This window comes from Vipera berus, assembly GCF_964194415.1.
Source record: "Vipera berus genome assembly, chromosome: 6".
Lineage (NCBI taxonomy): Eukaryota > Metazoa > Chordata > Lepidosauria > Squamata > Viperidae > Vipera > Vipera berus.
The window spans coordinates 75,524,769-75,551,150 of record NC_138208.1 but is presented as its reverse complement, the minus strand read 5'-3'; the positions used below and the strand labels follow the sequence as shown (position 1 = coordinate 75,551,150).

The 26,382-nt window shown below is 42.0% G+C and overlaps 1 protein-coding gene across 1 annotated transcript in view; it reads right to left on the bottom strand.

Moving 5' to 3' along the window:
- Positions 1-15,633: 15,633 nt before the first annotated feature.
- OVCH1 (ovochymase 1) overlaps positions 15,634-26,382 on the bottom strand; it is a gene marked incomplete at both ends in the record, with an annotated part of 53,869 nt that continues 43,120 nt past the window's right edge. Inside the window, 9 exons of the mRNA XM_081330655.1 lie at positions 15,634-15,798; positions 16,286-16,419; positions 18,901-18,990; positions 19,779-19,945; positions 21,010-21,220; positions 21,582-21,614; positions 22,717-22,890; positions 24,014-24,238; positions 25,185-25,214. Coding sequence (XP_081186781.1) covers positions 15,634-15,798; positions 16,286-16,419; positions 18,901-18,990; positions 19,779-19,945; positions 21,010-21,220; positions 21,582-21,614; positions 22,717-22,890; positions 24,014-24,238; positions 25,185-25,214 — 1,229 coding nt within the window. The remainder of the gene's footprint in view (positions 15,799-16,285; positions 16,420-18,900; positions 18,991-19,778; positions 19,946-21,009; positions 21,221-21,581; positions 21,615-22,716; positions 22,891-24,013; positions 24,239-25,184; positions 25,215-26,382) is intronic.

The following is a 26,382-nucleotide window of genomic DNA, read 5'->3' as shown; positions in this document are numbered from 1 at the left end:
CATATCGTAATCTGAGATCACGCCCCCGCTATTTTCGAACTGTGGCGCGCTCCGACCCTCTGGCTCTCACCTGCTGTCCTGGGGAAGAGGGAGGGCAGACACCTGAGCTCAGGCTGATCTATTTTAATGCCAGGTCTGTTGTGAATAAAGCTCCCCTCATCCATGATTTGATCGAGGAGGAAGACGCAGACCTGGCGTGCATCACGGAAACCTGGTTGGGCCTGGAGGGAGGGGTCCCTCTGACTGATTTATGCCCTCCAGGTTTCCGTGTGCTGCATCAACCTCGAGCTCAGGGTAGGGGAGGTGGTGTGGCGGTCGTTATCAGAGAGACCCTCCATCCACGGGAGGCCACTGCCCCTCAGATAGACAGATGTGAATCCCTCCTCTTAAGGTGGGGTCCTGGTGGTCAGTTGGGCCTATTTCTGGTATACCTCTCTCCAAGCTGCGCAGCAACGGTTCTACCCAGGCTACTTGACGCCCTCTCAGGATTGGCGGTTGAATTTCCAATACTTATGGTTCTGGGAGACTTTAATCTACCTTCCCTGGGCAGTGCATCGGAAGTGGCCCGAGAGTTCATGGCTTCCATGACGGCCATGGACCTGACCCAAATTATTCAGGTCCCGAATCACGAGGGAGGAAACATACCTGATCTTATTTTTATCTCTGGGCAATGGCTTAATGGGCTGGGTGGGGTTACTCCAACATCTCAACCCCTTTCATGGACAGACCATTATCTCCTGCGGTTGGGCCTCCGTTACGTCACCCCCCGCTGTCAGGAGGCGGAACCGACCAGATGGTTCTGCCCCAGGCGCCTGATGGACCCAGATAAATTTCAGATGGCGCTTGGATTGATTCCCACCTCCCTCTCCCACAGCCCGGTCAAGTCCTTAGTTAATGCCTGGCAACAGGCTGCTTCGGAGGCTCTCGACCGCGTTGTCCCTTTGCGGCCTCTGACCCGGTGCAGGTCCCGACTCGCTCCTTGGTTCTCCAAGGACCTGCGGGAGATGAAACGCCGGAGAAGGGGCCTAGAGAGCATTTGGAGAACTAGTCGGTCCGAGTCTGACCGAACACAGTTAAGATCCTTTTCTAGATCTTATCTTGTGGCAATGGAGGTGGCAAAGTGCGCTTACTTCACCACCCTCATTGCGTCCGCAGATAACCGCCTGGCCGCCCTATTTAGAGTGGTCCGCTCCCTTTTAAATCAAGGGACGGGAGAGGACCCCCTACGAGGACGGGCTGAGGAATTTAGTAAATATCTGGTGGACAAAATTGCTCAGATTCGGGCTGGTCTGGACTCTGACTGGGCAGTATCTGACGAGAGGAAAACGATGAATTTGGCCGAGAACATTTGGGAAGAGTTTGATCCTGTGACTCCGGATGAAGTGGACAAGATCATGGGGAAATTAAGTGCCGCCACATGTTTGTTGGACCCGTGTCCCTCCTGGCTGGTCTATGCATCTCGGGAGGTTACACGAGGCTGGCTCCTAGCAGTTATCAATGCCTCACTGAGTGAAGGGTACTTCCCTGCCGCCTTGAAAGAGGCGGTGGTAAGGCCCCTCCTTAAGAAACCTGCATTGGATCCAGCTATTTTAAACAACTTCCATCCTGTCTCCAACCTTCGCTTTCTTGCAAAGGTCGTTGAGAGCGTGGTGGCACGGCAGCTCCCTTTGGTCCTGGAGGAAGCTGAGTATCTAGATCCGTACCAATCGGGTTTCAGACCCGGGTATAGCACGGAGACGGCATTGGTCGCGCTGGTGAATGATCTCTGGCGGGCCCAAGATAGAGGTTATTCCTCTGTCCTGGTCCTATTAGATCTCTCAGCGGCTTTTGATACCATCGACCACGGTATCTTACTGCGTCGTCTTGAGGGGTTGGGAGTGGGAGGCACCGTTCTGCGGTGGTTCTCCTCCTACCCCTTGGGCCGTTCGCAGACGGTGTTAGCAGGGGGGCAGAGGTCAAGCCCTAGACCCCTTAGTTGTGGAGTGCCTCAGGGGTCAGTGCTCTCGCCCTTCCTGTTCAACATCCATATGAAGCCGCTGGGAGAGATCATCCGTGGCTTCAGGGTGAAGTATCATCAATATGCTGATGATACCCAGCTTTTCATCTCCACCCCGAACCAACCCAGTGATGCCCTCGATGTGATGTCCCATTGCCTGGAAGCGGTACAGATTTGGATGGGAAAGAACAGGCTTCGGCTCAACCCGGCCAAGACTGAGTGGCTTTACGTACCGTCATCTCGTTTAGTCCAAGAGGTTCCATCTTTGATTATAGGAGGAGAGATGTTACCTCCCGTTGATAGAGCACGCAATCTGGGCGTCCTCCTAGATTCACGACTCAGTTTTGAAGATCATATTGGAGTCGTAGCTAGGGGGGCATTTGCCCAGATTCGCCTACTATACCAATTGCGCCCCTTTCTGGACCGAGATGCCCTACGTACAGTCACCCACGCACTCGTTACCTCCCGTATAGACTACTGCAATGCTCTCTACATGGGGCTGCCCTTGAAAACCACCCGGAGGCTTCAGCTGGTGCAGAATGCGGCTGCACGGGTAGTGATGGGAGCCCCCCGATACTCCCATATAACACCTCTGCTCCATGAGCTGCATTGGTTACCGGTTGCCCTCCGGGTGAGATTTAAGGTGCTGGTACTTACCTTTAAAGCCCTACATGGCTTAGGCCCGGGATACTTGCAGGACCATCTGCTACCGGGAACGAATTCCCATCGCCCAGTACACTCACACAGAGAAGGCCTCCTCAGGGTACCATCGGCTAGACAATGTCGGCTGGCGAACCCCAGGGGAAGGGCCTTCTCTGTGGGAGCGCCAGTCCTATGGAATCAGCTCCCCCCTGAGCTTCGGATGGCCCAAGATCTCCAGTCCTTTCGCCGCGGCCTCAAAACACTCCTTTTCCACCTGGCTGACCTGGACTGACAGGCATTTTAATTATGTTTACAATTTTTAATTTATTTTTAATTTTTAATTTAAATTTATTGCACAGATGACTTTAATTTTAATTTTATCTTAATTTCTGTACTTATTATATGTTATTGTTGTTAGCCGCCCTGAGTCCTTCGGGAGATAGGGCGGGATATAAGTCCCATTAATAAATAAATAAATAAATAAATAAATAAATTACCAAAAAAAAATCGTGTAAATCCAGCTCTTTGCCCTGTGACATCTCTGCATCCAGTGGAAAAATACAATCTCTTCCCTTAAGCCTTCCTCTCTCTTTTTTTTAGATTAAATATGTAACCCGTTCCTTTAACTGCTTTTCATAAGCTTTAGCCTTCAAGACCCTTACCATTTTGTCACTCTTCTCTGCACTTTTTCCAGTTTCTGAGCATCCTGTTGGTATTGTAATTACCAGAACTGGACACAGTATTCAAGATACAATTTGAGCAGTGCAACAGAAGGCAATACTATCTCTTCCCATGATCTTGATAATATACCTCTGTTGATTCATCTCAAAACTGCATTGGCACACAGCACTCTTGGCACACTGGTAGTCATGTTTAATCTGTGGACTACCAGGACACCCAGATCCTTCAAGTACTACTGCTCAGCCGGGTACCACCTGTCTGGTGCCTGCATGTAGAGAACCTTACATTTTTCACCATTGAGCAACATACTGTTGGATAAGGCCCAACATTCAAATCTGTTAAGATTCTTTTCAGTCTTGAACCTATCTTCTGAGATATTGACAATGCCTCCAGCTTTGTATCATCCACAAATTTCATGAGCATCTTTCCTATTTTTCATCCAAGATATTTCTGAATATAAAATAAAGAATACCTGGCCCAGGACAGAACTCTGTGGTACCACACTGCATATGTCCCTCTATGTCTATGTGGATGTAGAACCATTAAGAACTTTATGTTTGGAAACAATTGTTCAGTTCCCACCAGGCTCAAGGTTGACTCAGCCTTCCATCCTTCCGAGGTAGGTAAAATGAGGACCCAGATTGTTGGGGGCAATTAAGCTGACTTTGTAATAATGCCGCTTGGGTGTGTGTGTGAAAGCCCTAATAAGCAGGCATATACATAGAATGAAGGCTACTGCTAAGCTTGTAAAGCCGCCCTGAGTCTTCGGAGAAGGGCGGGATATAAATGGCATTAAAATAATAATAAAAAAAAAACTGCAAATCCATCTCATGGCGGGACCATCCATCACATATTGTTCCAATTTATCGAGAAGTTGGTCATGGTCTATTTTATTGAAGTCTAAATATACTATAGACCATTCCCTTGATTCACTAATCTAGTTGCATTGTCAAAGAAAGCAGTACGATTTAACTTCTTTTTAATGCATCCATGCTGGCTTCTGATCATAATCTTGTGGTTTTTTTAAGTGCTTGCAGATCCACTGTTTGGCAATCTTATGTAGGATTTTCTGGCAGTATTAATCTTAAACTGAACAGTGTCTTAATGACTACAAAGCAGTATTGTGAGCCACAAAAACTGTGTGGATGGCCATATGTGACACATGGACTGTGAGTTTCATTAACATCAATTGTAAAAATGAGACACTAGATTTTACAAACTTGTACAGCTCAGAGTGAGAAACATCTAGTTAATGTTCAAACTAGGATACTGACAAACATTCTATATGCAATAAATGCCTACCACTTAGCTCATTTTTTTCTCCCCTTTGGCAATGAAACATGCCTATTTCCTTTTATATTTTTATTTTTCATGCCTTGTTACAATAACATATCATAATTGAGCCGTTTGAAAACGAATGGCTCTCAGCCACCAATTAAAGATTGTCCTTGCGGGTTTTAACAATGAGGTTGCATTAAAATTGTAATTGTTTGATCCAATAAGGCCTCCTTTAATGCAAAGGAACACACAGCAGTAATCATTTCCTATTTGAAATAGATTAAATTCATACATTACCATCTTCCATGGTTCTTCCATAAGTAGCTCCAAAGCTATTCAGAGCCATGAAACTGAGAGACAACTGAAATCTCCCCAGAGAAGCCAGCTGGATTAGTAGCTGCATTTTATTACAATAGTGATGATTGGGTAATGTTTTCCATAATACTAGAGCAATATAATTTATGTACGCATGACCTAATTTAACACAGAGAGCTTTGTCTTCTAACACAAGGGAATCACTTAAAACTTCGTACGGGATAGCCAACAGATTGCCAGGATTATCTCTAGCAGTTGATTTACATTATATAATGGAAGGATTTTGCTCTGTTTTCAGCAAAGTATATTGGAAAGAATCTTGCCACCCAATGATGTCACAAGCATCTCTTGTGACCTAGCCTATTGGGGTGGCTCTTCTTCATTCATCCTTCCCATGCTATTTTCTCTTTTCCCTCCAGTATGTCTGAACAAAGATGCCACCTGGCAAGCAGAATAAAGTAGAGATTGAAAGAGTTTGAGGCCTTACCTTTATCTGCATACCTGCTAATGGTTTCTCCATTAAAACAAGTCTGTGCCCAACGACTCCACCAAGAAAATGAGGGGGCATCCAGCCATTCTTGTTCTCCTTCTTATTTGTGGTAAGTTAGAACAGGGGTCCCCAACCCCCGGTCCGTGGACCTGTACTGGGCCGCAGCATGCCCGCAACCAGTCCACATAAACAAGCAAATCCGTGTCCGTGGGATGCAGGCAGCACACAAAAGCACACAGTCTCCAGTGCATGGGAAAAAACCTTTCTCCACTGAACCAGTCCCTGGTGCCCAAAAGGTTGGGGACCTCTGAGTTAGAACATTAGTGTAGCCTCCTCCTTACTCTGGTCTCTTTTTTCAGAGGAACTTCACTTTCATTGTCAGGGCCAATGTGTTGACTTTTTTACTATCTTATCTATGGAAACCTCTGCTCCCAGGATTAGGCTAAGACAAGAGAAATCTCCTTTTCTCTTCAGGAATTTTGAATACTCTTATACAAAAAGATGCCCTTGGAAAGTCAAAAATGTTAATTGTACTGTATGTATGCAATCAAGGAAAAAAGAAAAACATGCACTGAAAGCTACCTACACAGCTCAGCATTTTTATGAATCTTGTGTAACTTGTTCCTTACAGAAAGATTAAAGAGGAGGCAAAGGTTGTGGCAGAAACAATGGAGAGAATTTCCTGGTTTAAACTAGGCTGCATTTGTTGGTCTTTGAGGCTGGGTTTTATGTGTTTCTATGCTCTGTGTTCCTGTGTTATTGCTGCCGTGTTAAAAACATTTTATCTGGTCATAAAGGAAAAGAACTAAGTAGGCTCTCAATTATAATAAGCAAGGCAGAGCCTGCAGGGTAGGGTGATCATCTAAAATATATATAAAATGAAGAGAGGATGAGGAGGGAAAAGGAAAACAAAATCAGGTACCAATCCTTCAAATTACCCAATCTTTATTATAACAAACAATGAGGTATACTAGAAAAGAAACGAAGTAAAACTGGTCTTTTGGCACTCTTGACGCAACAGCTCAGTGAATGGGGAAGAAGAGGAATAGTCAAATGGATACAGGTAGTCCTCGACTTACAACATTTCATTTAGTGTCTGCTCAAAGTTACAACAGCACTGAAAAAAAGTGACTAATGACCGTTTTTCACATGACCGTTGCAACATCCCCATGGGTCATGTGATCAAAATTCAGGTGCTTGGGAACTGTTATGTATTTATGACAGTTGCAGTGTCCTGGAGTCATGTGACCCCCTTTTGCGACCTTCTGACAGGCAAAGCTAGATTCACTTTACAACCGTATTGCTAACTAGCAACTGAGGTGATTAACAACTATGGCAAGAAAGATCATAAAATAGGGCAAAACTTACAACTGTCTCACTTAGCAACAAAAATTGGGGACTCAACTGTGGTCATAAGTCGAGGACTACCTGCCTATCTTCCCAGTTTCTTTGCTTTCTGAAATGAATGTTGTTCTTACACTCCTACAGTCCGAAGAGACTTATTTCCAAGCAAGTGTCAGTCTTTTGAAGTGGGCGAAGTCAAGAGGAACAGCAGTGAATTTAGCAATGATTTTCAAAGTTGTAGGATGTTATAACAGTTTCTTGCTACCACATCTTAAATTAAACCAAATCAAGGCAGGGTTATTCTGAATTTTTTTCTCTCATATATTTTCCTTTCCCATTCAGAAAACAAACGAAACTTAATGCTTCATTCATCCCATTTCCAGGGCCAAAGTTATGTTTCAGCACATGATGCAGAGACAAGATAGATTCTTGGCAGATAAGCACAATTGATAAATAACCAACCTAAAACCCATGTAGAACAAAGTCCCTTTCCTTGCAATGTATATGCCTTTTTGGAAACGGTCACAGTTTGCATTCTTGTTCTTGTTTCTTTTACGCAGCACTCTCAAAATGGCTTCTTGCAACAGACATACAGATACAAGATCCATCGCTAGCTGGCATGCCACTCTCAGATGCCGAATACAACCATTTCTTCAAAACTCTGAACAGTCCACATCGAGTCAGCGCAGTTTGCTTCTTGAGATCCATGTATGGCTGCCAGAACGCTTTGGTCCAGACTTTAGACCTGTACGAAAATCACGGAATTGTCCCAGAAGGTAAAGTCTATCACGGTACTTGCAATTACAGAATTGCTCTTACTCCTCTTTTAAACTTCATTAAAGCTCAATTTGGAAAGTGTTACTTACATGCGTGCAAACCTGTGGCTCTCTTGCAAGGCAATTAAAATAATTTTTGCCAAACCCGTTTGGTAGATTCTTCTTGCTATTATTCTCATTGATATATAGTAAGTAAGATAAAAGGTAGTTTCCAATCCCTGTTCAAGGCAACCCATATATGTTCATGTGTTTCTTCTCAGAACTGATTTACTGAATATAATCTCAGTCTCTAAAATAATTATATAAAGGTCTCTCTCTATCTCTCTATCTATCATCTATCTCCATTCATTTATTCGTATTGTTTGACACTGAAGATAAGAAAATGCAAATTACATAGTGACCTCAACTTATAACCTTTCATTTAGTGACCTTTAAAGTTACAACAACACTGAAAAAAGTGACTTATGACCAGTCCTGATTCTAGTCTAGGCCTCACCTAAACAAAAGTAGAGAGAACCCTGAGGACCAAACTGATCTGGGGGAAAAAAAAACCTCTACTGTGTTTGTAAAGAAATCAAATGTTATAAAGTGCCAAGAACTTCCAAAGGCTTCTTTCCAAAAGATCCTCCTCCAACACAATTTTTTACAGTTCGAAGTAACCAGTGGCAGATGCTGAAGTTGCAACCTGGCAGGACTTCATGGAATTGCTGCAATGTTTGGTAACCCATTTGGTGGGAAACCAAAGCCCACTCCTTTGAATTCTCAAAATCCGGCCGAGACTATAATGGTACAACAGTAATTATAGCAACTCTATGGGATATACTGGATCTCAGTGAAAATTAATGGAAGTAACCCGAAGGCCTTGGTGCTTTTTCTCTAACCCTCAACTTCTCTCCTAGGGAGGGTATGTTCTGACTTGGCAGAAATGCCCAGCTTTCCTGATTTCTGCACCCTCACTTTTTATCGCTGCACCTTGAAGAAGTATTTTGTGAAGGTAAGAAAAAGGAAAGGGGCGCGGTGGCTCAGTGGGTTAGGACGCTGAGCTTGTCGATCAGATGGTCGGCAGTTTGGTGGGTTGAATCCCGAGTGTCGCGTAGCAGAGTGAGCACCTGTTACTCGTCCCAGCTTCTGCCAACCTAGCAGTTCAAAAGCACATAAAAATGCAAGTAGAAAAATAGGGACCACTACGGTGGGAAGGTAACAGCATTCCGTGCGCCTTTGGCATCTAGTCATGCCGGCCACATGACCACGGAGACGTCCTCGGACAAGCGCTGGCTCTTCAGCTTTGAAACGGAGATGAGCACCAGCCTCTAGAGTTGGAAACGACTAGCACGCACGTGCGGGGGAACCTTTACCTTTTACCTTTACCTAAGAAAAAGGAAGAAGCCGTTGTTGATTGGTCTGAGGTATTTCTTTTCCAGTGATCTGGAAAGACAGCACTTTTAGTGTTAGAAGTAGAAGGGGCTGAAAGGTTTACTGAAGGCAAAAAATAACCATAAAAACCAGCACAGGAATACCAACAGAAAAGGGAATGGAGGCAGCTAGGTCTAATTGAGAATATTTGCAAATATGATTTTCATTGCATTGTATTTACTTTATTTCCAAGAGGATCAGGCTAGTTATGTAAGTGAGTAGAGTTGTTTAAATTGAGACCTCAGCCACCTGTATCCAGCACTCCAACTCCTCCTTTGGCTGCATAGCATGAGTGGCAAGATTCCCTCTGCTTGTCACTCATCCCCATGTTTCAACATCACTGTCCTACACCTGTCTAGTCTATTTTTCGTGGCCATGACAATGCAATCTAACACTCTTTATGGCAGGGGCTGAAAGTTCTCACCACCCCACTTCATCAAAATGCTCCAAGTATTTCACATTTTAATATAGCACCAGAGTTCCATCTACCCTGAATAAAGAATTATAATTATATATTATAATTATATATTATAATATTATAACAGGAATATAGAACATTGTTTCACTCATATCTATTTACTCTGATTCAACTTCGTTTACTAAACTTGGATCATTTTCAGCTTTGTGAGATAGTCCAGACAAGAAACACACCTAAATAAACTATTTCTGCTTTAGTGTAAGGTTACTTTAGAAGAATTTTGCAAGTGTGAATGTGCACTTCTCCCTTATCATCTTTACAGCCCGAGACTAGAGAGGAATCCTCTCGCATTCTTGTTGAGGATTACCTGTCTTTTATCCAATTGTTCCCCTGGCTATGGCTCTCCTTCTTTCTCCCAGGTTCATTCCCACATACCAATACAGTCTATCTGAATACATGGATGCCACTTCACAGAATTCTCAGCCCTGACCATTCTGTAGTCGAAAACCATATATCCGGAGGGTACCCGCTGTTTTTTCCACCCTCCACGTGAGTAGGGAGGGCAGTATGGTGACTCAGCAGTTAAGATGCTGGGCTTGCTGGCTGGTAAACTGGCAACCCACATTTGAGACCTGAGCGCCAAGTGATAGGATGAGCTCCTGTCCTCGCCCCAGCTCCTGCCAACCTAGCAGTTCGAAAGCATGCAAATGTGAGTAGATAAATAGGTATCCCTTGAGTGGGAAGGTAATAGCGCTCCATGAGGTCATGCCGATCACATGACCGAAGAAATGTTTTCAGAGAGCATTGGCTCAGTCACCTTGGAACAGAGATGAGCATTGCCCCCTATGCCTCATTTTACTCTGCAGACTCCTTTACATGAATAGGGGACCTTATGTTTGAGAATTCTGGACCAGCATCATCCCTGGCCATTGTACCCTCTCTTCCTTGGAAGGACCAGTGTGGAGAAGCTGAGTCTAGGTCCTCCTGAAAAATGTCAGAAACCAGATATAACTTTTAAGCATACAGAATATTATAAGCTGTACAGCATTGTTTCCACATGGCATCATTATATTTGCAGTCAGGAGGAGTTGTCAGTTTCTGCATCACTGGCTTCCAAGGTGATTCTGTCCACGCTAGGCATAAGCATCACTTTCTGCTCATGGGGAACAAATCCAAGTCCCCATTTATGACCAAGGGTAAAGCAGCTTTACGAATGACAAGGGTTTAAGGAATTATTATTTTTTTTGAGAATGAAGAGAAGAACTAGGAGAAGGACCAACAAGCGAAGGGTGAGGTCAGCCATATCATTAAGTGAAGCAAGATAGCAATTTGCCTTGAGGATAAGTCTTGGAATGCCATTAAGGAGAATGCTAGAGGTGAAGTTGTTTATGGCATTCGCTTTGGCATCAGTTTCAGAAAAATTAGTAGCAGCTTTCCTTAATCCGTTATGATCTTACACAGGTGTTTGCCATCCGCACATACACACCTACCAGCTGTCCTGCATCTACAATTTGCATTGGAAGGGGAGCTTTTATGGGCACTAACAGAAATTTTCCTCTTGAGAAACATTATTTTCTTCTTTCAAATATTATATTGCACAAAGACTAATGAGATTATTACCGCACCTCATTTGATTCCAAAAGCAGAAAAATGTTGTTGTTTTTTAAATGGAAAAGGAAAAAGGAAAAAAAAAAGGTCAGTAGAAATTACCGCAAGCCCCAACCTGTCTTGGTCATCTCCTTATCTCCTATTCCACATTTTATCCTTGGCAGAAGTCCTCTGTTTTGCAAAGCTGTGTAATTCAGTCAGGAAAGTATCCGCCACTGGTTCCTTGTGTGAAATAAATGGTACCTTGTGAGTACCTGCCTTTTAGTTGTTATAGGAAACAGGTGGGGACCTGAATCAGTTAATAGTTTGCTTCTTGAGTGGAGGAAGGGAAATGCTTGACAGCATGGGAGTGAAAAAAATAGCACAATCAGAAGCACTTGACATTTCTGGACAACACTTTAGAACACCTCTAGAGATGTCACAGCACAGTCTTCTCTCATGCAGAAGAAAATGAGAGAAATGATAGCTTAGAAAAACCATAGCATCCCAAAGGTGTGACTTCTGCTTTGCATTATTTCCCCTATGTAGCGGATTCAGTGTCCAGATGAGATCAGTGAAACATCTTCAACACAAAACACCAATCAAGAACCAGAAAATACTGAATCACCATCTACCGTACAAGAGACGCCGCTTACCAGCACTCTCCCTATCACAACATCTCCTACACATCTCACCTCTGCATCGCACACTCCCACAGCAGCAAGAGAAACAATCACAACTGCTCCTGAACTTCCCAATATTATTTCTGATCTTCCTTTCTCAAATCCTTTGCTTGATCTGCCCACCTCTTCCAGTCCTGCCACAACTGACTCGGAATCCTTGCTTGAGCTTCTCACCAGCCTTGATGCAGTGATAGCTGAGCAAAGTTTTCCTGAATTATTTACCACCACTCCTAACACAGAGGTAGATTTTTCCCAGCACCTTACGTTTGATATGCCTTCTCCAACCCCTGTTCCTACACTTACTTCCACTACCAATGCTATGACAGCTACTCCAGTTACTTCTGTATCAATCGGCACTGAATCCTCATCTAAGCCTACCCCTACGGAAGCCACTACACCAGTGGGCTCTGTTCCTACAAATCCTACCATTACTGTTGCCTCAGCCAGTAGCCCAACTTCGGCATCTCCTAGTCCCACTGCCACTGAAGCCACTACACCATCAGTGGGTTCTGTTCCCACAAATGCTGCCACTACTGTTACCTCAGCCAGTAGCCCAACTTCGGCATCTCCTAGTCCCACTGCCACTGAAGCCACTACACCATCAGTGGGTTCTGTTCCCACAAATGCTGCCACTACTGTTACCTCAGCCAGTAGCCCAACTTCGGCATCTCCTAGTCCCACTGCCACTGAAGCCACTACACCATCAGTGGGTTCTGTTCCCACAAATCCTGCCACTACTGTTACCTCAGCCAGTAGCCCAACTTCCGTTGTCACTGGCACTGCCACATCTACATCTCCCTGTTCTTCTTCCCCTTCTCCCTCATCTTCTACTGCTTCCAAAACGTCTGTGTTATTGACCAAGCCCATCATCCCTAAAAGTCCTGCTCATGTATTGCCTCCTGCCAGAGTTGCTGAATGGCCTGGTGTCCCAATCTCTGCTGTTCTTGGACAGTATCCCTTGCAGCCTACCTCCGTCATGCAGCTTCTTCTCCTTCCTCCTGGCTTTGGTCCTAGGAAGTCAAAACCTCAAGCAATTGCCATCTCTTCTCTGCTTCCATTTGGAGCAGGGCCTGCTAATATTTGGCAAAAGAAAATAATTCCTAAACCCCAAATGAACTTACCAACTGCTGCAAAATGGGAGAAATTCTTCTTACAAACAAAGCCGCCAACTGCTGCAAAATGGGAGAAATTCTTCTTACAAACAAAGCCGCCAACTGCTGCAAAATGGGAGAGCTTCTTATCACAGCTGCAGGATAAGAGAGTGCAACAGCTGATCCAGAATATGCGAGAGTTGATAGCTAAAGGGAAAGATGTAAACAAACAGCTGTTGCAGTTCACCTCTCTGCAACTGCTGGCTGCCCTGAAAAATGCCAAACAAAAGTCTGCGGTTTCATTAGTACCCAAGAAGCAACTTCAAAGATGACATAGCCACATAAGCCGACCACCTCTTTTGTACAGTAAGCAGGATGCTAATGGCCAGATGTCTTGCAGCACCATTACATGAGATCTTTCAGTACACTTGCTTGTGGTTTACCTGATTCCATTCCTGAATTCTTTCTAAGATGTTCCCTATCCCTTTGAGATGATGGGATCAAAGCAGAAAGACTTTCCTCTGCAGATTTGAAGGACTGCGGGACTTGGAATTCTTTGAAACTGCACTAAGGAGGGTGCTTTCAGACCCCACTTTAATCTCTGTTAAAATGAAGAATCTCATTGTTAACTGGGCCTTCCTTTAATTGAAAGCCCTCTCTGATTTCTGAACAGAGGAGGACAGATTATTTATTCTTAATTTCAGTTTGAGATTGGACATTAAAGAAACATTTTGCAGAACTGAGCACAGTTAGTTCGCAAATTCTGCCCCACCACCACCATAGAGGTTATCTGCAAGTATAGATAGTCATTGATTTATGACCACAATTGGGATGGGAACTGAGGTTGCTAAGCAAGGCTGTCATTGAGTCAGGCTCAATTTTATCACCTTTCATGCCATGGACAATAAGTAATCAATAAGTAAATCATGTGTTTGTTAAGTGAATCCATCTTTTCCCATTGACTTTATTTGTTAGAAGCCTCCTGGGAAGATCGTAAATGATGATCTTGTGGCCCCAGGAAGCTTCAATTATGATAAATACATACCAGTTGCCAAACCTCTGGGTTTTGTTCACATGAATGCGGGGATACTGTGATGGTCATAAGTATGAAGACTGGTCATAAGACCTTTTTTTCAGTGTTGTCATAACTTTGAATGGTTGTTAAATGAATAGTCTTAAGGACTATCTGTAGTTTATTTTCCTTGTGGGAATCTTTGGAAAACTTCATTTCCCGTGACCTTCTTCACCTAAGCCAAAACTGCAAGGGCCACAGAGACCAGGAAGTGGAAAAAACCTTCCATTTTTCTGCAGTCAACCAATCATCGTGGTTGCTGCTGAATGACTGCCAGCTGAAGGGAAGGAGGTGGTCAGAAAACATTTGGAGACTGGAAAGAATAGCAATTTCATTAAAGTTGTCCGGTCAGTTTGGCATGAATATGCACAGCGCAACTACTTCTCAATGTACTTAGCCAGCATTGATGGAGTTTTTCATACACTCATATAGAATGCTATTCATTTGATAAAGATCATATAGGCTTGGATTTTAAACATTCACGAAAGAGCATTTTGGCTCTATCAAAGGATCTCTGTACACACATTTACATCTGCGTGGAGAGAGAGAGAGAGAGAGAGAGAGAGAGAGAGAGAGAGAAAGAGAGTTAGGCATACGGGCATATGTCAAATGAATGAGTGGGAAATGAACTGCCAGACATTGCACCAGCCTTTCCTAAGTCAGATTCTTAAGCAAAGCAGTTCTCTGAAAAATGTTTAAGTTACTTGCATCCGATTCATTTTTATTAGCAATAGTGATAGCACTTAGACTTATATACTGCTTCACAGTGCTTTATAGCCCTCTCTCAGAGTCAGCATCATGCCCCCAACAATCTAGGTCCTCATTTTACTGACCTCGGAAGAATGGAAGCTGAGTCAACCTTGAACTAGTGAGAATCAAACTGTTGGCAGTAAGCAGAATTAGCCTGTAATACTGCATTCTAAGCACTGCGCCACCACGTCTCTACCTGTATGTTTGGGGGAAAAGTTATAATATCTCTCAGAGCAGACCTCTTGACCACAATGTATTTATCATATACATTTCTATCTTAAGCAAAATAAGTCAGGGCAGTTATCAAGATTAAAAAGGTATTGTGTATTGTGTTAGCAATGGAAATTCTGGTCCCTATTGTCAGAGAATATAATATTCTCCAAGATGCAAAGCATCCGGAAGGACTGGGATTGCCTGATTTAAAACTCTATTTTGTAGCCACCCATTTGGTCTGGATGAAAGAGTGGAATGCAACTGAGAAACAGTATTTTAGAATTAGAAAAGCACAAACTGAGGTTTGGATGGCATGGTTTTCTATAGTTAGATGAAATTAAAATTAATATAGATTTTAAAAACCATTATGTCAGAAATCTCTTATTGAGAATAAGCAATAGATATAAATCCAGATGTTGCCTGCTGATTCCTTGTTGCATGATACAACGCACATAAGCAGGTTACCCTAAGCTTCTCATTGCATACAAGTACATACAGATACAAGATGAGGGGAAAGCATAAACACATAGACGTTATTTTCTTGCACAGAAGAAAATATAAATGCTTTCTTCAGTAAGGAGTTTCAAAAATTCAAGAATCCATGTTCTACATGCATTCTCTGATTCTTTAATATTAGAATATGTTTAATACAGAAATATTAGGAAACATGCTAGAAGCAGATGTATCTAACATTCAGAGGATTTTAGAAAACATATATGTTTCTACTTAAAGATATGCAGTCCTGGGCATTATGCCTTCAATAGCATGATTGCATTAGTTTCTTCAGAGCTGATTCCAAGAAAATACATGAAGGTTTGGCAATTAGCAATTAGCCCTTCTGAAGCACAATATTTATTACAGTTGTGGTTTTTAAAGTTCATTTTTCACAATTTTCCAGTAATCACTGTTGTAATCCAATTTTTATAAACAGAGATTTGTGTGTAGACTGTTGGAGACTCTGGTTCACAATGATCACTACCCCAGCTTACAAGACCAATAAGCTTATAGTGTCCATCAATCTTGCATATAAGAGGTCTCCCCAAGTCTTGCTGTAAACAGAAGAAGGGACAGAATGAATAGGATGTAAAATAATAAGCATTTTCAGCCATAATAATACATAGCTTAAAATCAATCCATAATCCTATAGGTTATAGAGTACCCATACTGCTGAGTGTCTTAAGTCCTTATAACATTTGGGGACAATGATTCAAAAAAAGTAGGACCGTATCATATCCGTAGGCAAAGCTTATTTTGTTTGTTTCTGGAGAAACATATTCTGTATGCTTCCTTCTTTAAAATGGCAGGGAATTGCTCCACTGATTCTCTACAGCTACAATGCTGATTTGTGGCAATGCAGACAGAAAGCTTTCTGGTGTCAAATATAGCCCTGGGATCACATTGCCCATCTTTTTTATGGATAAACTTACTGATGACATTAGAAATTTCAGTATGATCAAAGCCTCTTCAGTTAACTGGTCCCAAATGTAAGATTACACTTCTCCTATTTAATGACAATATTCCACACCCGTTACGTACATCACATGAAGTTGTCCCTGTAGCACTTCCACATATATTAGTGTTTTTAATGTCTTCACTCCAGAATCTGGCACAGGCATCATTTGTGAGGAGTGATATTTGCATTTGTTGCAGTCTTCTGGAAAACCAACCCTCTAGATGGAAAACAAGCAATCAGACAAATATTATTTGATACATGCAACTGTGGAAAAAGACTGATTAAGTTGTTTTTTATCAAACAGTTCCCTACAGCCCAGGTATAACTTTCTGTCAGTGAAAATAAGAATATGAGTCACCAAGCAAAACATACTCCAAATGCTTGTTCAAAGCAAACAATCCTTATGGAAGGCTTAGATGCACATATTTCTATAAACACTCTTCTCAAGCTTTTCCTGAGATTATTTAGGAGTGTGTGTGTGTGTGGGGGGGGTGTTTCCCTCATTTTTCCTACTGAGAACTCATTCCCCTAGGAGAACTTGTTCAGAACAGTAGATGGAATTTAAAAGGAGTAGATGGATAGCTATCCTTTCTTCTTTCCTCTCTGACCTCCTCTATTTCTCTCTGTAATTTAACTCTCTACTGAATAACAAGTTACAGGGAAGAAAGATCTTTTCCCTCGCTGATGGCCTGAAATGATCCCTTACACAATCCTTGGTTTTTGGTGTGCAGACTTCACATACCGTTGCTTATAGCCTCAAAATGAGATCTATAGTGCTCAAGGTGTTCCAGCAGATGTAGTAGAAAATGTAAGCTTTTCTTAAGGGACAAAAGAACTTAAACTAAGTGCTAACCCACCTGGAACCTAGCTCTCTGGAGTAATGCTGGGGAAAATGAAAGAGAAGACAAAGATGATGGGCTCTGTTACAGTGGCAATGGGGGCACCATTGGAAGAGCTAAAGGACCAAGATAGGGTCAGATCAGAGGGGACACAGTGACGCAAAGGCTTAATAACTCTGGAACTGCTGGCCAGACATGGTCTGTGCTCCAGTGGTTTGAGCCCAGCTTTGTGAGACAGAGTCAGTTCCCGTCGATCGATCCCTAGCTCCTGCCCACCCAGCAGTTTGAAAGCAGGCAATATTGCAAGAAGATAAATGGGCATCACTTTGGTGGGAAACCCTCCCCTAGCTGCCTTTGTGTGTATGTGGAGAGTGGAGCCTGATGCTGGACATGGCCAGAAATGAGGCTTCGTGACATGAGGCAAGGCGAAACTGGTGGAGGAGCGTAGAAGAGCTAGCAACCCAAGCAACGCTAGCTAATTGGTGTAAAGCTAGTTCGCCCTCCGCTGTGCACCAAGGGTAGCTGCACAAGCGCTGAATGGAATGAACTAGCAACCTAGGTTGTCAGAACTACATTGTGTCTAGCATGTAGAGATTTCCCTGACATTGTATGCCATATGCTGAATAAATAAGGGTCAGATCATCATGGAGAAGATATACTAACAGATGGAGCCTGAAGGTGGTGTCGAATGCTTCATCAGTTTGGAATCACTACACTTCCACAAGAAACTTACATCCCGCCCTCTGTGAATCCTGTTCACTCTTATCTAATGCCAATTTCCCTTGGCCCTTAGTACAGAGGTCACTAACCTTTTCATGCTGGTGGCCTGGAGGGAAAGGGAGCAGCTGGGCAATTTGCGTGCACGTGTGCAGGGCTGTGCGTGAACAGGGCTGTGCACACCTGCATGTAGCTAGCAGCCCCATTTGTGTAGGCACGCAGGCACTAGCCACCGTTGCTAGCAACCACATGCATGCGCAAGTGGGCTGTGCAGCCCCTGCATATGCTAGCAGCCCCATTTGCACAGGCGCTAGGTGCCACTGCTAGCCCCATGCACATGTGCAAACAGTTCCCCGGGTGCTAGTGTGAGTGGGGGTGAGTGTGTGCACACACATGCACGCTCTGGCCAGCCTGTCCCACAGCCTGGTGGCCAGTATGCCACAGCCTGGTAGTGGGGCGCAGCCCATAGGTTGGGGACCCCTGTCTTAGTAGATCAGATTCTTGTGTATAGGTAGCATGTAACAAACCTGAAGTGCTTTGAATTAATCTCCTGTTCCTGTTTACTTGTGCCTGACAGAAAATCTACGTGATCACTAACAGTCAACACCAACTTGACAGCACATAAGCAATCAGTGCAGCAGGACAGGATTCAAGTATCCCAAATAAAAGTGAGGATTTGTGCCCAGTGGCACCACTATCTATCAGCCTAGCAAGGTAATCCAGACAGGAAGCATGATAAATAGACTAATTCTACTTTATTGTAAGGTTACATTAACAGAATCTTGTAAGTCTGAAAGTACTTTTTTTTTCTCTGTCACCTTTGCAGCCCAACAAACCAGGAAGGGTCCTGAGATGTTTGCCATGCTCACATTCCTTTCACGGGCTAGGCTGCTCTTATTGAGCCATTCCCCTGGCTGTGGCTCTTCCCCCATCTCCAAAAGTCACTTCCATATACTATTACATTATGGGGAGAAACATAATACAGAAAGGAACACAATAATGGACTTGTAGGAATCCTGAATGCCAGCTTTCCATACTGCAATATTTTTTTCAACTCTCATTTGTGGCAATGCATAGCCATTTTTCATAAATGTGTACTTTCAGAAACACAACACTGGCTATATAGCAGCAATCACCCTCACCTGTTATGTTCCATCCTGCAGTCAAGCAGTTTGCATCAGTGGCTATTTTCTCATCCTGTTCTGGTAGACAGATAAGTCCTATGTTATCTCCTCAAAAAAGAGAAAATAAGGCATAACTGGATTATGGTATATTCTAGGAAAGGTATCCAAAGATCTTAAAATTGATATCGTTCCTTCAAAGTAGGCCAGATTAAGAAACAGTTACAGCAGGGATTTCGAGAAAACTCTTTATTGATTTAAGTTAAAACAACAAAGTCTTGAGAGCTTGTCCCCTTTGTCTCATCTTAAATTAATAAAATTAAGCCAGGGTTATTCTAAGCCATGGTGGCACAGTGGTTAGAATGCAGTATTGCAGGCTAAACTCTGCCGACTGCCAACAGTTCGATCCTGACCACCTGGAAGTTGACTCAGCCTTCCATCCTTCTGAGGTTAGTAAAATGAGGACCCAGATTGTTGGGGTCAAAATGCTGACTCTGTAAACCAGTTAGAGAGGGCTGTAAAGCACCGCGAAACAGTATATAGGTCTAAGTGCTATTGCTACTGCTATTCTCCTATTTATGCAGATAGCAATGAATTCACACATGACAAATACTGGACTACTTCAGTCTGATAAGATGAATCATCTGCAAAACAGCATTTTTACAGTCTAAAGAGCACTTTCTTGTCCATTTACACACTGGTCAGTTCCCAGAAGATACAAATTAATGGGGCTCAATATGACCATGGTTACAAGAACTTTGGCTTGGTTCTGGTCCATAAAGTTTCTTTAATTCAGCAACTCCAATTCAACTCCAGGTTGATTCCAGGTCAAGCTTCTTTGCAATGAAATTCTAGATAAAGGTTTTGAACCAAGAAAGTTATTTCCCCCATTATAGTACCTGTCTCAACGGGGATCTCCAGTTCTAACAGACTGATGTCATTGCTGGGAGGGAAACCACCGAAGAAGTTGGTATGAAAGTAGACAGCTTTCACTGAGATCTGAGTGCCACCTTCTGTACCAGGAAGCAGATCAGTGATCCCTAGGACAGCTTTGTCTGTTTGAGTGCTAAAAAAACAACATGCTGAGTTCACAACATGCACAATGTAGTCATGGCAATAGCATGTTTCTTTTTTGCAAAGAGCAATGTTGCACATTATCTATACACTGAGACCTGGATCCAAGTCCAGAAACTCACATCCCTAACTCCCTCTTTTTGCTATGAAGACAATCTTGAGCCCCTGGAAGACAGTAAGATATAAATTGGACAAAATAAATAAATAATACAGCCTTTTGATGCTCTTGAAGGATTCTACAATACATTGTACTTAGCAAATTTGTATGGCTAGTTTATAAAACCATTAATAATTGAAACACCTATGGCTGTAGTAAAAATCTATAGAGTACATAGTTTAAGGTAAACTCATCCAATGTGCACTTCCCAGATCTGTGCACTGGAAGTTGCTGAACTACAACTCCTAATATGAACAGTACAGAGGAATACTGGGAATTGTAGTTTAGCAACACCTGGAGCACCTGTTATATAGCAATACTATATTTACTATATCGCATTTCAGTTTGTTGCTCAAAATGTTTGTCTACAGATGCATATATCAGAGGATAGTAAGCACACAAAAAATATAGGGGAAGCAATTCGCACAATGTGTGTCCATTTAGGGAAAATATATATCTGAGTAATATACATAAAAGTATATATGAAGTACATGTAGTCCTAGATTTACAATCGGTCATTTAGCGACCTTTCAAAGTTATGACAGCCCTTCCCCCATCACATGATTGCATTTTGGATACTCGGCAACTGGCAAGTGTCCCACGGTCACGTGACCATGATTTATGACATTTTTGCTGTAAATCAGCTTTCAGCAAAAAAAAAAAAGCCAGCAAACAATGGGTTCACTTAATGATGGTGACGTTCGCTGAATAAGCATGATGTGTTCTTAAAGATTGCTGTAAAAAAGGTCATAAAATCACAGTCACGTGATAACCCACTTAATGACCATCATGACTTACAATCATCATTGCATGCTTAATGATGATAGTAAGTAAAGGACTAGGGTTAGATGCTAGGCAGGGATACAATCTTTTGAGAAATAATTCCAGTATTTGCTTACCTTACATTACAATGTCCAGCAGTCAGAACCCAAGTTTTCTCAATCAAAATGCCTACACAAAAGTGCTTGTTTTCAAACTGTAGGCTCACAAGCCATGGCCAAGATGCTAGGTTGCCACTAAACATTTCCACTTTGCCCTGTCCTTCCAGTGAGGTGTTTGCGGGCATTGTCTCCATGGGGAATGGATCTTCCACTGGAATTCCACATTTCCCTAGTGCCAGAGCAAGATCCACTATTAATTCTGTATTAGACATTCTAGCATGCAAGTGATAATTCCATAACCTTGTGCAAAACTTACAATATTTTTACTATGTTTCTTTTAAGCCCCTTCCAACTACCATATTTTTTCCAAAATAAGCATTAAATTTGCTGAGAGAAGTGGCAAATAAGTAGAACTATTCTGAATAACCTCCAATACAAATATGTATTAAGAAATAATTGCTGTTTCATTCCCAACATATCACCTCCACGTTAATTAATAAAGTATAAATCTGACCAAAATTGGATGACTAAACTTTCCTTGTCCAACTCCCAAGTTTTACAATAATGTGCATTTATGGGATATTATTTACTTTCTTCAATAGCAATTTGTTTATCAGGCGAATCTGCAAAAGGAAAAACAGGTATCAGCTAAAAGTTCACATTGTTATTGTTACGCTATTAGTATTATTGGTCACTTCTATTTTAGCAAAGTATTTCACTTACAGCAGGGGTAGGCAACTTTGGCTCTTTTATGACCTGTGGACTTCAACTCCCAGAATTCCTGAGCCAGCGTGAAGTCCACGAGTCATAAAAGAGCCAAGGTTACCTACCCCTGATTTACAGTAATTAGCTCCAACACCTGCCAGTTAAAGTTAAATTTTTAAACATATCACCAAAGCCATAGTTGATGTTCTCAGATGAGAACATGGAAATGTTTTAAGAGCTCAACATATCAGAAGTGTTTGCAGGAGAGATTCAAAAAGTCAAGATGGCAGCCATACCATGCAAATGAAGACCTGAAAACCTGCAATTCCATTAAGTTTTACCAAGCAGTCTGTCTCAGATGTTACCAAAATAAAATATACTGTATATATGTAACATATCAAAGAGAGCCAGTTTGATGTAGTGGTTAAGGTACCCGGCAACTATAAAAGGCAGGTGATTGTAAGTTCCATTCCCACCTTAGGCATGAAGCCAACTCAGTGACCTTGGGCCAATCCCTGTCTCTCAACCCTAGGAAGAAGGCAATGGCAAACCACATCTAGAAACATTGACCCCAAAAAACAGCACAGATTAGTCCAGGCAGTTGCCAGGAGTCATGACTGACTCGAAGGTAAAAATAAAAATAAAAAAAACAAATCCTCCACACACAACATTAAAACAAATGTACAGTAATTTATTGCTCAATTTTTCCTAAGATGTCTCTTTATAGGAGGCAACTTGGCCAGAAATCTATAGACATATGCACACTGCACAGACTTCTAAATTTGTTTTCAAAATATGTCTCTTGTTCCAATGCTGGATTTTTGTTTTATCTGTAAAACAGATTGAGATTTCTGATGTATCATAAAAAGGTGACCAATAAACTTTCTAAATGAATAGGAGAAAAATACTATAATCGGAAGGTCTGTTGGGAAGCCTACAGTCTGGGAAAAAGACTCACACACACACACACACACACACACACACACACACACACACCCTTCTCCAGCTTAAAATTATTACATGGACTGTTGAGTTCTATCCCATTCTTGCTTCTCTGAACCGCTCCTTGATTCAACTCTTCAAAACTGATCTTGAAGCCCTTGGCCCCAACCGAGCCATCTGTTCTGAAATGCATTGTCAAGTAGCTGCTGCTCGAAAACAGCTGAAGGTTCCTTTTGTGGCCACACAGTGTTCCTGCAAACCATAAGACAAATAAGATGCCAAGCCAAAGGGTTTCAATTTACCATATGGTTGGGGAAGAGCCAGAGAATGTGAATTGTTGCTGCCTACATTAACCATGTAGCTAGTCTCCCCTCTATGATTTATCCAACTTTTTATTTTCAGGATTTATTTTCTGACTTTCCTGCAGGAACTCCAGATGGCATATATAGTGCTTATCTTCTAAGTACTTAAGTACTGCGAAACAACCCTGTGGGATAGCTTCGGGTTAAGAGATTGTAATTGCTCAATATCCCATAATAAGCTGCCAGGACAGAGTGTGGACTTTAACACTGGACTTTTCATAAGTCAGCCTCTTAGTTGCTGCACCAGAGTGAAGGCACTTCCACATGGTCAGTGTTACCACCCCAAAAATGCTCATCAGAGCAACTCCTACTCCTGTGATGATTGTCCTAATCACACCATTATAACCTGGGCCCTTTCTCTGCTTATCCAACAAGGGGACATCACAAACAGCCTGGTCAGCTCCTTACCTGCCCTTGTCACGCTGCATTGGTCACACTGAAGAAAATAAAAGGCAGTTAATCTGAAAGAGGCTTGACCCCTTAGTCTGGAAAAAGGATTTCATGGTACAATGGGACTTTGCAGCCAAGGGAAGACCTGCAGCTTTAGGAGATGGGACTTGCCGGAAGTCCTTATAAATGGACAAGCAGCATCAAATCACAAAGCAGATATTTTGCAATTACAACTTTTGAGTAGCTGAGCTGGAGGAAAATTGTTTGAGCTACCCATCAAGGACCTTGGTATGGGGACCCAGAAGTACAATGCAAATGTCCCATATCTTGTCTCTGTCTTTCTGAGACCACCATCATCCAAACCAAAGGATCAGATTTTCAGTGAGAAATGACTAAAATGAATACATATTCATAGAGGGAAAGGCAGCAGTTAATAGTATACAGCTCCATTCTGAAACTCTCTGATGCGTTTCTAAGCCTAATCAAACAAAAAATACAATTTCTTCCCTATTTGTAGGCTTGCCAACCATCTGGGCTAAATCATCAGTTTGGTAATTCCAGTCCACAGTCAGGAAAGGGAACAATATTTAGGGCTATGAACTAAAAAACAGAGGACAACGCACCAAGCAATTGTGAATGTTGATCTGGTCCATCATAAAAGTCCAGGGAATCCCAAATGCAATCTTTAGCATCCTCAATAACAACATCTCGTATCACAGTTTTTAGTTTGCTTCCTGAAGCAGAATAGATTGTCCAAGTGCAGTTTAGCAAATTAGGATAGATGTCTGGATAATTTGGAGAAACTATTTCTGCAACACCGACTGGGATCAAATCCAAGAGTGGACATCCTTGAAGAAAGGGGAAAGAAGGCTTCTTATATTTCTGGATTTTTTTTTTTATTTTGCCCATTATACAATAGAAACAAACAAGCAAACCAGCCCCTCTGTTATCCAGAGTAGCCTTCATTAACTTGACATCTGGCAGTTGAGTTTATACTGCAATGCACAAAGTTTCCACCCAACAGTTTGAAGCTTCTAGATCTAGAATGCTGGGAACTGTAATTTCAATAGATTGCAGAAAGAGTATTTAAAAGTGTATTTTTAAAAACTCAATACATTCTTGAACTGGGCCTTTTTCAGTTGCAGCACGAGGCATCATGCCATTTCTATTAGGCCACCTGCCCTAGAAAACAGCCTACTCCTGAAGAACAAACAGTCCTATTGGTCTTTAAGAAGGCTGGGCCCAGGGATTGTAATCAAGATGTCACAATAGATGCTCTGGCACAGGGAGTCCAGCATGGGTAGGTGTGATTAGAATTTTGTGATTTTACCGGGCTTTAGTACAATTTTATTTGGCTGGTTGGTTGAATGGAATTCTTTACTTTTATCTTGTTCACCTTCTAGAGCAGACATGTCAAACTCGCGACGTCACGTGACGTCACGCAACGTATCGGGACGGTTTTGCCATTGCTGGCAATGGGGTGGGCATGGCTTCCGGTTGATGCATCCAGCCTGCGGGCTGGCAGTTTGACACCCCTGATCTAGAGCCTCCTGGATAGATTGGCAGATGTAAAAAATGGATTGATCAATAAATAAGATATCAATAAATGTTTGCACACGGAGACACTGTCTTCCTCCAACACAGCACAAAACTGTGCTAGCATTAAACGTTGATATGTCACTATTTCTTTTGGTTCAGGCTACCTAGAAAATTACCTACATGTTGATGGTTTGATTCCCTGCCTACTCCTTCCTACTTCAGTACATTTTTCATACAGAAACACAGCTGTCATACCTTTTCGAATATCTCTATCTTGTACAGGACCTTATTGGAAAAAGGAAAAAAAAGGATATCATGATACATCTTTATTTTTCTGAGCTAACACAAAGGTAGTTGATGGTTCAGCAAGTAGAGATTTATGTATAAATAGTAAAATTTAAAACTGTCTCATTCCTTTTTTATTATTTATACTTATTAATAATTTCCATATAATAAAAGACAATTAAAAGGAAAAAAACAAGGTGCAAGAACAGAAAAAAATTACTAAAGTTAAGATAATTGATTTCTGACCTTCTTTTCAACAGATAATTACAATCTTATTGTCCCTTCTTCATCTTAAATATTTTGCAAATCTGTTCATTCCCTCATTTAACTTCAACGCTCTCAATCTTCAATTCCATTAATCCTCATTTTTTTCATCTTTCAGCAAAAAGTCCACAAAAGGTTTCCAATCTTTCAAAAAAATAAATTCTGTTTGTTCTCTGGCTAGAGAACTGTCTCATTCCTGTACTCTACTAACACACAACTTATACACGCATACACATATACAGGTAGTCCTCGAGTTACAACCATAATGGATCCCAGCAGTTATGACCGTAAGTTGTGATGGTTGTAAAGCAGGTCCCCACATGACCAGACCCAATTTTGTGACATTTTTCACAGCAGTCATTAAGTGAATGCCGTGATCATTAAACTAACCCATTGTTTACTACAGGCAAGTTTTTGCCACAAAGTAAACACTGGGTTCCAGCAAAACCATCATAAATTGCAGTCACATGACTACAGGGTGCTGCAAAGGGCCATAAATGCAGGGTAGTTGTTGAATACCCAGAATATGGTCATGTGACTGCAAGAGGGAAACTGATGTAAAAACTTTGAAACTGGACTGCAAGTAGCTTTGAAGGGGTCCATCATTACTCTGAACTAAGGATTCTACATGCACACACATAATGCATCACATATTAAATGGACTTTCAGGAAAAAATCAGCTTAGGTGAAGAGTATCTCCCTATAATAACACAACAGCAACCTTCAGTGTCCTGTTCCTGCAAGAAGCAAACATCCTCTGAGAACTTTATGGGGCATGAATATTAAACTAACTAGTACTAAAAACATTTCATCTATGACACTGGAGGTATTCGGGAAAACAAATCTTTATGAGTAGTACTTTTTAACTGTTTTATCTTCCATGAATTGATCTAATTCTGCTTTA